The 14,014-nt window shown below is 31.0% G+C and overlaps 1 protein-coding gene across 5 annotated transcripts in view; it reads left to right on the forward strand.

Moving 5' to 3' along the window:
* The window catches only part of LOC119838311 (fasciclin-1), a 59,381-nt gene that overhangs the window by 21,408 nt on the left and 23,959 nt on the right, over positions 1-14,014 (forward strand). For all 5 annotated transcript variants that reach the window (XM_038364186.1, XM_038364188.1, XM_038364187.1 and 2 more), the window contains exons 2-3: positions 12,353-12,491; positions 13,356-13,534. In XM_038364186.1, coding sequence (XP_038220114.1) covers positions 12,353-12,491; positions 13,356-13,534 — 318 coding nt within the window. The remainder of the gene's footprint in view (positions 1-12,352; positions 12,492-13,355; positions 13,535-14,014) is intronic.

The raw sequence follows: 14,014 nt of genomic DNA on the forward strand, positions 1-14,014 counted from the left end.
GTTTGGAGTCATTATTAAATACAAGGCACAGAAGAAATCTGTTCATTATTTTTACTCGGATAATGTTACGAGTTAAACCATATTGTTTTGCTAAGCGAATCATCTGAATGATACGATATAAGTGTGATCTAATGTATTAGTATTAAAACATGATTGATTTTATGCAAATTATTATCACCCCATTGTATACAATTGATAAGAAAAATATAATTACTTTACAAAAGAAAACAAGGTGCTTTCAAATTGTTAGAACTAGACCTAATTAGATAAGACCACCCGAAAGGCTCTCAAATAAAAAAAGAATCATTAAAGTTGAACGCTCTTAGGTAACAAAAAAAAAAGGAATTGAATTGGATGAATCTGTTGAAAATTAACCAAATATTTCTTGTTTTATGTGTTTTTTTATTATGTACGAGTTTACGAGGTAACTATGAAAAAAATGTTGTTAAAAAAGACACGACGTGTAATAAAAAGTTCTTTTTTCTGTTTTATTACGTACGTAATAAAAGAAATAAAAAAACAAAACAACACCACAGTGAAAAATAATGAAATTACCGTGGTTAAGTACGTCTGTTGGTAAAATAAATCTGCTAAAGACGTATTCAATAAATTAGAAGAAATTTAGGCGACTCAGTAAATCTTAATTCTGCAATTATACACTGGACTAAAGTATTTAAGCTAAGGCAGAACATGGACAGAAGATGAACCTTGTCAGCCCCTACATCGTGAAAAAGTATAAGATGTCGTACTGACAGATGTATGGTTGAATAAAGACAGTTACTTCTTTTCGACATTTACGCCCCAGATTAAATAAAAAAATTGAACGTCTACAAAATCAAAAAGAAGCCTTTGAGGGAAATAGCAAAGGTGATAATGATAATGATGATCTTTCAGGAGATACGAAAAGCCATTTCTTAAAGATAATCACTGTTTTTAATATTCCTTATCATAAGTTTTGTAACACCCCTCGTATATTTTATTATCTACACTTATCTACTCATCCATATTCATAATTTATTATAAGAATATCTGTGACTGCGACGAAGCTACGTATAACAGTCAAAGGATTTTAAGCTTAAGTAAAGGCACAATGCGAAAGTTTACTTTGTCAGAAATATATCAGAAACGCTTACAGTTGGTAGCCAGCGAAATATGTCTTTGTGGAAACTGAATGAATAGCGATGAAATGGGTTTAGCTTGAATTGGACGTCGCAAATAATCATAATTTATTTGAAATAAAACTATATTTTAGGTTATCTATACGACTAACCGCTACTACCTACTCATATCAGTCGTTAGGATTAAAGTGGTACAACTTCTGAGTTTGTTTGTTGAAAGTTATTGAAAGTATTCTTATTTAATCTGTATTGTAATTTTTCTAAAAAAATATATATACATATTATATTCATAATTACCGCGTCCAAGTATTGTTTTCTTATAAGAAGAATGTAAAGTTTTTAATCAAATAAATGATATACTTTGATCAAATATGACGAGGCTAGGGCGCAGGTTCCCGAACTAACTTTGTGAATTAATGATCATACAGATTTTAACGTTAAAGACACTGATTTTCACGAAACATAGCAAGAAAGGAGTGAGACAATAAAAATTTCATATAACGAAAATACATAGTGCTTAATACATACCAAACCACTTTTAGAAATAAAACAATCACTTTAACATCCCAATTACACAAAAATTAGTAATCAATAATGTTAGTGTCATAAATATGTTAAGAACGAAAGAAGGTTGGTACTCGTTATTATTTTTCAAAATCTTTATCAATTTAAAACTATTGAAATATCGTTAAAACTTAAATACCTATAAGTATGATCAATAAAGCTATTACAAGAACCTGCCCTTGACAACAAAACCCTTTGAAGATTTCATAGTAGAAATCGAGTGTCCTTGGGAAATTAATTAGGAAATTGTGGGCAAATTCGGAATACAATGTATTTCAGAGTACGAGTTTCGATTTTAGCTTAACGCTATTAATTCGAACTAAAATAATCAAACTTAATTATTATAACAATACGGCTTAAAGTTTAACGAAAAAACTTTTATCATAAATTATTATAATTAGCTTTTTTAGATTTTTTTTACGATCTTGGTCGTACCGATTAAATGCTATTTACAATTTTAGATTGAATAAAAATAAAACTCAAAATAATGTAGGGCAATGATATAATTATTATATCTTTTTGGGTTTTAAGATTGAACAATCCAACTAAACTACGCTTACGAAAAAAAGTCATGGATTAAAAACTATGAAACCAAAATTTTACACTTCACTCAAAATGAACATTCCGTAAATACTGAATTTAGTAGTAAAAAATATTGTTCCGCCAACATTATTAGCACTTAAGTTCGTACACCTCATGTAAATAGTAAATACTGCTTTGTGCTGAGTTTTGGCGACGTGATGGCTCCCGACATGTCGCGACAGCGCGGCGCCTTCTGCCATTGGAAATACGAAACTGGGAAAATTGACCCCGAAATTGGGGTAAACGGAGACGAAAACAATCAATTAAGATTGAAAGACAGGTGCTCTGACTATAAATGTTCACTTGTTTGGTATAATTATTATTACCTATATTAGTTTGATAGGTATTTTATTTAATAATTGATTTTTTTGGTAAAATGAAAATATGAAGAAAGTAAAAATAAACTGTCCTCACAAATGACATCAAAGTGTGACTTCTAAAATTACTCTATTGCCCTTACTCATCTTTTCTTACACATTGTTATCGAACCTAAAAGTAAGGAATTCTTTATTCTCCTCGGCGTCCTACTTTGTTCCGAAGCACCTATTGAGAGAGATTTCCAGTTCTAACATCTGTATTGAAAGGCACTTAGTTACAAAACCGAGAGCTTAGCTGTGCTTTTGTGACATTTGAATACTGCCACTTCAATATCAATGGTTTTAAAATATGTATTAATATTCATAGAACTAAATTTTTGTACGTTTTGCTACAGATTTTTACACGGTTGCGTTATTTCTTCATTCGTCGTTTGCATGTTTGTAAAAATTCCAAGAGTTATTATAAACCAGTAATATATTTTTTTTGCTTATGCACCTATTATATATGTATCAGAGTTGTAGTTAAACGATATATTTGTATACGTATGATCTAAAAATCCGCATAGAAAACGAGAAATAGAGGTGAACACGATACATACTCAATAACATTATATCTAAAACTCCTGACTGATTGTAAGCCTGTAGAATTTCCACATTGTAAATACACCAATAGTATAATAAAACATAAAATATTATTGATGGTTTGGTGCTTGTTCTTTAGTTTATTGTGTATATTATGTACTTCTATGTACGTATAGGTATATCGAAAACATGTAGAACGGAATATCGAATTTATTGTACTTACAAATTATTAACATGACGGACGATAATAATACGAGGGGAGATTTAAGTGTGCTCAGGCCTCAGATAGGAAGCAAACATTGATTGATCTTGAACCATTTTTGAGTTCATAATTGAAACTGATTGCGAAATGAAAATATGATTTCGCAATTGTTAGCATGATTTGAATTTGAGTTTAATAATAATCTGAATTAAAGCAATTCAGTAACAAACAGTTAATTCCAAGGAATCGTTTTAACTTATCTTAACGATAGGTAACACGCGACTCTTTGTTAAATAAAGGAACTGGATGTATTTTAATAATACACGACTACATTATTCAGGTAGTTACTAAAATAGCATTATCTATATCTGAGAATGGTATGTTTTAATACAACTTTGTTATAAATTCACCTACATTATCATCCATAAAAAAGAGTTATATCCGCATCTGCACTATTACTTTCAAAAATATTAGGTCCATTTTCACGGCAGGATAACAAAATCCGTAAACATAAAGTTTATTAAAGCACGCAATATTTTTTTAAAAAATACATTAGCTCGACAGTTGCATAAAGAGTATCTACACTAGCACTATATTTTCAATGATGTAATTTTAACAACCGAGTTCAAAAATTTTAACTCAATTATTGTTGTCGCAGTCTGAATATAAAAATGTTTTATAGTTCGTGCACGTTCATTGTATATTCCTTGTAATACGATTATGAGCTTATAAAGGAATCCTGTATGTGCAATGTACATAATATGTCTTTTGATTCCACGCTTATTTAAAAGTTAATCTGATTGAAGGGTGAATCGGTAACATATTTTTACAACTTCTATTTAAAGAATCTTTATTAAGTTTGACTAGTTTGACATGAAAAATTTGGCATTTGTTAAGGGGTATGGGAAATCAAAATAGCACATACAAAGTTACTCATCGCTTTTGTGATTCTATTCAATGCAGTATACGCATTTCTTTGGGGCATAAATCTCCTAGTATGTACCTACAATTTATTTGCGGTACTTACCTCCAATGAGATATAATTAATGATATTAATAATGATGATATTAATAATGATGATATTAATAATAATGATATTAATATTGGATTCTACTTAAATATTTGCCCCAAGCCCAGCGTGGAGACTGGATAACACTTAACAAAAGATAACAAAGAACTACGTAATATAAGAATAAACGAACGGAAAATTCAAAAACAGACGAAAAACATCCAGTTATTTTTCACAACGTAAGATAGCATTTAAAAATCCACGCTTCCGTTAACAATTTAGTTTTGCTAAACAGCAAAAACAATGAATTTGCCATCCAATTGTCTATTGTCTATACTCGAATACCTACTAGCTCTGGCTGATATATCTGCACACTAAAGATAGCAAATTAAACGGAATGTAATATTTTTACAAATTCAAAACGATTCTATTGATATAATTTATTCATTGTAATTAATGTTGTTTTATAAGCTGTTTCAAAAGTGTTATAAACAACAATTAACTGCATTGGGAAATTTAGTTTCTATGTTGCAATTTTGACGGATTAGTCAGAACACATATTAAATTACGTAGATTGCCGATAACATATACACTGGACTCAGACTGCAGGGATATATACAATTAGTGAGTATTTATGCACAATATCTATTACAATGTTGTTCTTATTACAAATTCTACACGTTGAAGATTTTTCACATGGAAGTCTTGGATGCGATTGTGAGCTAGAAACGGTAAGGAATGTATCTACATTCGTACATCTGACTCCGAGCGCATATTTGCTTGTAAATATGACCCGCCTTCCCGAAGCTTGCATCCTTTCACTTGAATACCTTTGATTTTATTGTATAAGGTAAATTTGTAACAATCTGTAAATTGTGTACACTTTATCGATTATGCTATTGCTTTCTTTGTCACGTTTAACTCATTTGAATTGATAAAAATTATTGTATTAACGTAAGTTGTCTGTTACGATACTTTTCTAATAAACACATAGCTAGGTTGTCCATTTAACAATTAAACTCAATTATTCAAATAACTGTGAACCATTACTCATGTGAGTCGTAAGCCGTTGTGATAAGAAGCCATATTTATGGAATATATACCGAATGAAATATTGAAGTTCATGAAAGTTATTCTTTGCATCGACACGAATGACTAAATGCGGAAGAATCCATGGTTTGATCATCAACCATAGTTACTAAGGAACAGGTGGTATGGCACGTAGCAGCATTCACATTATGTATACAAAAAAATAAAGAAAATAAAAAGCACATAGTTAAAATAAACACTTCTTCTTTTGACGATTTTCTGATTATTTCATGATCGTCTCGCTTCGATGTTAACAGGACTTTACCGGTCTAATAATTGTTTTATGTTGTTAAGAATAGGTTGTTCAGGTTTTACTACTTAGGATTGGTTACAAAAAGTTACCTTTAATGACTGACAATTACACTATCTACATTAAAACATTTTGCGAAAAATTTATTACATAAAATTTAAATGCAATTACTATATAACATTATTTATGACAAAAAAAAATCCTGCAGTCGAAATTTCATAAATTTTTTATCATTCCGTTTTATCTTGGTATTTCTATTTTGTGTTCAAATATTTTGATATTGAAAGTCCTTTTTTCATTTCATCCGTGGCCAAGAATGAGAGGAGGGAGTAACATCAATTCCAATAATAAAATTATGAAACGAATTATTTAACAGCAAAGAATTCCAATCGTGTTATTAAATATTAATGCTTGAGTATATGTAAATTTATTATCTTTAAAATACATATCTAAAAGGCAAAATACTTTCAGCATTTTCACTCGAATGTGTTAAAACTTCATGAGTATGAATCACGTCAATACGTGAATTTTTTAAATGTTCGTTTTTTACGATGTACATATTTTATGAAAAAATATTTTTTAAGTATTTTAAGAGTCAAGCCGGTAGTAGATAGGTATTTAATAAGGAGGTAGGTATTTAGAGAGGAGGAGCTATCAAGTTCAGATAGTAGTCGTAATTTAGTTTCTAGAAAACACGTTTTTTTATTGACTGAGTCCATACGCAAGGAAATAAAGATAAATTTGTTATTGAATTATCGTTTTCCTCTCTCGACAAATATCGATTACTCCAGATGTTAAAGCCAAGGTGACGCGTTTTTGAAGTGAAGAATAAATATAAATTATATTCAAAAGTATGGGACGTTTAAACAGAATTCAACATGTATACAAAAATTTAAATGATTTAAAACTCGAACTATAAATGTATGGTAAAATATTGCCGCTACCTCCCGCTGGGTGCATTCAAATGTTTAAATCAGATTAACACTTAGGCATCTTTCGGGCGGTCGATTTATAAAAGCATTGTTATCAAGATTAGGGTATAACAATGTAGTTTAACGTTAGAATTAAACTGTCAACAAAAGCAAGCGAGGAATTGAAAAGTACAACATTGGGGTGCGCACTGATTTTATCATCAAATGGGGAAGCATAGCGTTAAAATGCCTGTTTGAAATTACAGTTTTGTTCAACTATGTAACAATACCAGCTAATACTTGCTTAGTACTTTGACACATGTTTTATCCTTTTCACACCTCGGAACGTATCAATGTGTGCACGCATTTATAATGTGTCATTTTTGTATACTGTCCTTATTATTATTATTATTTGAAATATTGTTATTGTTTTCAAAGTTAATGTTTCACATGAGCTTAATGGTTACTTATAGAAAAGAAAAACTTCGGTTACATAAGCATATATTCAATACTTATTTAAAATGTTGACAAAAATACAATTGTTTTAAATTAATGTTTCGAACGAAATAATTAAAAATCTTTACTTTTGAGAGATTCTGAGATTTTCGAATCACTTCGAGCACCCGTATACATTTAATCACATTAAAAAACCATTTCAACAAGCAGAAATAGTTCAGGCACGCGCATCACTTGTTTCATTTAACTGAGAGCTCGTTCGTGGGTTTATCGAGTAAATTAATTTAACTCCAAGATTAACTAGCAAATAAAACAAGTCAAGAAGAGCGAAGCATCTGCATTCGATTATCCTTTCGTCCCGGCTGTAGTGACATTTACGCTCGTTCCTATTATTCAAAGAACTTAATTGACAGGGAACTAGGAATCTAATAGATTGCCCTTTGTTCGGATTCTATTATTTTATAATTACAAGTTACCTTTGAGGTTGCGTAAGTTGAAAGCGATTTAATTGAATAGTTATAAAAAGTGAAAGAGATATTAACGGCCATTGTGATAGAACAATAACTTTCACGATATAAAACTGCATGCTTTTTTGTAGTTCGTAATTTCTAACTATAGTTAGCGATATCATCATTTTTAACCGATTTTGAATTCGACTGTATCTTTTTTCTCGGTTTTGTTACCGAACTGAGACTAGAAAACCTATTATTATTACGGTGATTATTTTTTATTTGAAAGCTAGTGCTATCTGTGGACCGCCATTTATATTTGGCCTAGTTTTGGCAAATCGAAGAAGGTTTGGGGTTTAGTTATTTTTTTTATATATTATTAGTTTAATATCATGCAATGAATAAAAAAATATATGCATATAATCAACATCAATAATTACATCATTTCATAATTCAATTTCTCATATTGCTTTTAAAGATAATATCTTAAAACAGTTAACTTTTCATTTACAAAATCAACATACTATTTATGTTATGAATCATTATGGAAACACAACGTAAATAATTTGTTTATTTAAAGGATACATCAACTTGTATTATACAAGATTGTATTTATTCATTTATTGTATACTAGCCGGAACTAGCGGCTTCACTCGCGTATAATGTCTCTACTAAATTTCATACAGATCCCAACAGGCGTTTGTGCGTGAAAGCGTAACCGACATCCATACATTCTTATTTTTATATTAGTTGGATGTTAGTAATATGTAGGTATACTCCAACTACAAAGAAACATCACGTTTTGTATAAAGACGACAGTTGTTAAGCGCCGCCTTATTCAAAGGTATTGTTCGTGGAGCGGTAGGCCATTTGCGGTTTTCATGGCCCTGCCACATGTTACGTAGCTGTTTATGTTCCCTTATCGAAAGTCCCTACGTTTCCCCAGTACAAGGATACAAAAATATAGCTATCGATTAACGTGATCAGTCATGCATAGATTATTTTTATGAATAACCACATATAACAAAGGGTTTGTGGACATTGTTCAATGCCATCTTGACACCAATGAGTCCTTCCTATCAGATTATATTTGAATAAAGAACAATAAAATATACAAACTTCTTTCTACGAATAGATGTTGTGTTTTGATTTTTGTCCACTGTAATATTTATTACTGATCCTCGGTCTGAAATGAGAAAGAAAAGCGTTGTTTTTGTTTTAGGAAACGAACTGCCATGAAGAATATGCATTTTCATTTATATACAATAGTTGTATAATAATTTCAATGCACTATACTCGGAGTAAGAAATTCTAAGTTAATAATACGTCTTTCAGTTTAATGCACTTGACTTGATATATTTAATCTTTTTAGTAAATTATTTGATTCATAATTGTAAAAAAGAACTTAAATGGTTTTTAATAAAAACAGCTCTAAAATTATAAAAATGAATAATGATAATTAAAGTTCCTTATTCCCATGGGTGAAGCGTTAATAAACTGTAAAAAATTCGATTCATCTCGATCGATCGATCGCACATTTTAATTTATAAAATTTTCCTGTTAGTTAATTAAAATTTTCATTCAATACGATATTTAATTAATTATTAAAGAAAGATGGAATGCAACAATATCTGCCATTTTGTTAAATTAAACGAAGAACTGGAAGGACAGAAAGCATTTTCTATTCCAAACTCCAATAAAACATATGTATACCAAACTCGATATCCTTTTTAAATGACTTTTGGCGCCAAAAATTCTGATTTTTGAATTTCATGTACTTCTTTTTGATTTTCGTGTACCCAGTGTAACTCTCACGACTAAGACGAATCTATTGGCTCCACTTACATAAAAATCCGGCCAAGCCATCCGCCATCCAAGCCATCCGGCGTGCCGAAGAAAAATACATACATACTTACATACACTCGCAGTCGTGTAATAAACGATTCATCTATAAAAAAGCCCGTTCGTTTCGCTTAGAAAAAACAAATTTACCAAATTACGCAAATTAGTCAATAGTTCCAAACGTTGAATATTCTCAAACAATGATGATGCGAGATCAACTCAGACACAGATTGCATTGGATCTAACCAAACACCGCCGTCTGGCCAGCCGGCGCCGCGTCGTCGCCGTCGATACAGGCCTTACTCCATTTCCCTTGTTTCCACAACCCACGCCCCATTTTCCGTTGCCAAATCTTCACAATTTATAGTCTGGTCCCGTTTGTATCACAATTATTCGGTTTACTGCTTAAACTCATTTTTGGGTTACAATAATCAATATTGCATTTCATTTATTTTGTTCCTTTGTACTGCATCCAGTAATATAATCGCGATGATATTAAAATATTATAAAAACGATACTTAAAGTAAAGTTTACGGTCACAATTCATTAATTTTTAGATGCGTATATATTCTTTCTTGAACACATATTTTATTAAAACACAAAAGAGTTTTATTGTATCTAATACTTACATTATATTCTTCAGAAGCGTTAACGAAAATAATTTATTCAGCCTTTTGACCGTATTTGTACTAGCAAACGCTCTTGCTATTCGCAAGGGCTTAAATCGAATTGCCTCAAGCCCGATCTAAGCCCAATATGGGCACACGTTGGAAATACATCAAAATCTAAAAGCGATCTGCTTTGAATACGAATAATGGATAGCAAAATCTTGCAGGGCTTTTTCTGTATTATTTTGCTCATAGTTCGTTTATTTTTCCTATTTCTTTTATATTTAGTACAATACATCATAACGCTTGTCAAATAAATTGTTTGAATCCTGGAGGTAAGCTATAATCTGTAACGAGAAACAATAAATTGGACATTTTTACGAGTTCCGGAAGATAATGCTACTGTTAATGGAAAATTTGAGACTTAGATCTTCAAATTTTGTTTAATAATATCCATTAAATATGTCGATTTTTTTTTAATTAGGTTTTACATTTGGAGAAAAAACATCGCTTGATACTGTCTGGTAATTAAATTATATGATCTCCTGGAATATTTTTTCCACTTTTAGCGGTTTTATTTTATAGAGCAGTGAGTTCGTTAATTATCACACTATGATAAAGTTTAATTAAGAGAAAACTATAAATAAATCTTACAAGCACATTTTTAACACAACGTAATGTCATTCCTCAGGAATTCCTTTGAATTCCTATTAATGTTTAAATTGACTGCATAATAATTCCAAGATAGCCGTCAACAAAAAGCAGGATGCGCAGAACCGCGCTTCTCCCATTATTAATGAGGTTTTTAATAGACTGACTATAAACTGCGATGAATTTTAAAGTAGCCCTGGGGTATTGAAATATTGTTGGCTAGTGCGGACGCTAACTCAACGTATCATAATAATTTAACTTTAATTGCGAATTTGTCAGTGGAATACCTGCCGTGTACTGACTAAAATATTTGGATACAAGTTTCATTGTTAAACTGCATACAATAGTTCAATTTTATAACAATGTTAGTACAATCCAATATTTAATATGATTATTTTACTCAAATAGCATGAGACATTATAGTGTTTATTAAACGTGAAGTGGGCGTGACTCAGTGAGATTATAAAATTGTATGTTACATAAAGTTTTATTAAACACAAAATGCTTATAAACATTTTACTGGACGTTAATATGAATTCATTCATTAGTTTGCAAAATATAAAATTGTGTAATATGAGGTTGTTTCACACACGGCCATGTTATCGGTGACTGCTGTCGTGTGTTGATTTTATGAGAAGTTTTACTGACCGTAATGCGAGAGCTACGATTATAGAAGAATAATAATGACTTCGTAGATATTTTGTAAAAGTTATAATTATTAATTTATCTTATAATCTTGCAAAATTTTAACTAACCAATTGAAAGCTTTTGGCTAATAGCTAATTTGACAATCTTATCCAAAAGTTATTAATTAAATAAATATTGAAGCAACTGTAGTGTTGTAGAAAAGCAGATGAAAAAAATAATGGAGACAATAAAATAATCAAATACTACAAATTTCTAATTTTTCGTAATGAAGAACAAAAGAAATTGCAGTGAAATACGATAACATTATTGCAAAATTTCTTGGATTTCTTAAATTATTTCAAACAAGAATTATAAAAAAAAGTTATTTATTTATTATCAGTTGTAAGTAACTTATAAGATCTTACGCTACCTAATGAAACTGGGATAATAAATGTCTGCTTCGATTAGGCTAATTAACTTCTAATCTATTATTCAAAAGATCGACGTCACACAACAGCTTATTAAATACGACTCGAATGTATTGTTATAGGTAAAGTGAACGAATATCTCATTTCCTATAATTTCCCCAAAGATTCGGTCCACCTTATAGCTATCTATACATGAAGTTAGCCCATATAGTATCACGTTATCAGTTATATTCGTATAGAGTAACTTCGATTGTTTTACCATAGAGCAGATAAAGCAGATCATAAAACACATTTTCACTTGCAACAAACGCCTCCCTCCAAACCAAACAACGGCAAAATCACCGTGATTTACAAAGATCAATTTATCCTTTTTTCGCGTGTTACTAATTTACACTATTAAATTTTTTGCAATTTTATTTCAACACACTGTTATTTTTTCAGTTAGTCATAATATGGAAAATGGGTAGTTTCTATAATAATTTTAATATAGGTAAACAAATAAAGTGGTAATACCACAAAACGACAAACTTTATTGTATGGTTCCAGAGAGCAAATTGATAATGGCTCGAATTTGTCCAAAAATCTTATACTAAACATTTCACTGTTATACAAAAATGCTGTCTTCATTTTGTGAAGCAACTGTATTGATAATGTATATCTCTTTCAGTTCCTGGCACTACTGGAGCGGAATGTGGTAGCGAACATGAGCCTGCAGTATCGGCAGATGACGCTATTTGCCCCCACCAATGCAGCCTTCCAAAAGTACTACGGAGAAAAGGATGATTCTTTAGTTCTCTATCACATATGTAAGTGTAATTTGATTCATTGTTAATTAATTATTATTAATAAATGTGGAAATCACACTTATATTATAAATCTGAATGTTTGGATGTTCGTCCGTCAATTACGCTGAAACTACTGAACGGATTTTGATGAAACTTGGTATGCAGACAGGGTATGCTGAAGCTCCCTTGGTATAAAACAGGAATCTTAATATCCGGCGGAACCGGGACGAGCTTCTAGTTATATCAACAAGCGAGATCATAATTACAGTACTAATCACGCATCTGACCATTTATTACGGTCAAGTGTTTACTGCTCTTTAAGTATTTTGTGTTCCGGATCATATTTCCCAATATCTTTCCTAATTAAACCTTTCTAAGCTAGACCTCTACATATTAACGAAGGAATAAAAAGGTTCAGAAAAGACCTATTTCGTAAATTCTTAAATTCTATTCTAAAAATAAATGTTCACGAAAATCATTTATGCGATGTAAATTGATTTCAGTTATACAATTTTACACCTTTACGACGTTTGGAAAGTAACAACACATAATACAACTTACAACTATGTAAAGCGACAGATGATCATCAGATAATGCTCTATGCAATGACTATATATAGATACTAATCGCCCGCAGGGCTTCAGCCATTTCAACTAAATATATAACCCCAATATATTATGTACTTTTAATAACTCCGTATTTAACTGTAGAATAGGCTTTCGTAGGACTCGAAGTTTCAAGTAAAATACAAAACAGATGTCACAAAAAATGGATTGCTGGCTCTAACACTATATGCGATCTCATGTAAACTTAAGCGAAAAATCTTAAAAATATTTATCACCCTGATTAATTTCAAAATTTCTAACTGTTACTACTTTTCCCCAGCAAACTTGGCGACGACGCTGACGAATTTGGATTATTCGATATCCTCTGAGCTGGATGGCAACCCTCCGCTGTTTGTGACGAGACGGCGGGACACACAGCATGATGATATTTACGTCAATAACGCAAAAGTCGACGTCTCGAGATCATATCAAGCCACGAATAGGAACGGCAAACGACAGGTAACGGTCTCCGCCATATTACATACCAGCCTATGTTATAGATCTTTTATAACTTCGTGTATAGAGTTACGTGCATTTACTTTGCAAGTGATTGAAATGAAATTCAATCCGAAAACTCCAGATTTCCTCTATTATTTTTCTTATTCATCGTTATGCAATATTTAACTGCACTTTGCAGTTAAATAAAACTTCTCCAAAGTTTAATAGAACGTTTAATAAAGTTGATTAGTAGAAGTTATCAGAACTACGGTATTAGTCTTTCTCGAAAACTTTATATTTGCTCATTTTCTACCAATAAATTAATTATTTCGGTTCAATGTCATACTCATTTATGTGCACTGTAACCGCAGATCATTACAGGTGAAACTTATAACATTTTATTGCGTTTTCGCATCGAGATGATAATATATAGCAAGGCTTAAAAGACTAATCCGACTGTCATGGGAATCCCAGCGACCGTAATTTTTGTGAAGCCGGTAC

Source organism: Zerene cesonia, unplaced genomic scaffold, assembly GCF_012273895.1.
Source record: "Zerene cesonia ecotype Mississippi unplaced genomic scaffold, Zerene_cesonia_1.1 Zces_u002, whole genome shotgun sequence".
NCBI lineage: Eukaryota > Metazoa > Arthropoda > Insecta > Lepidoptera > Pieridae > Zerene > Zerene cesonia.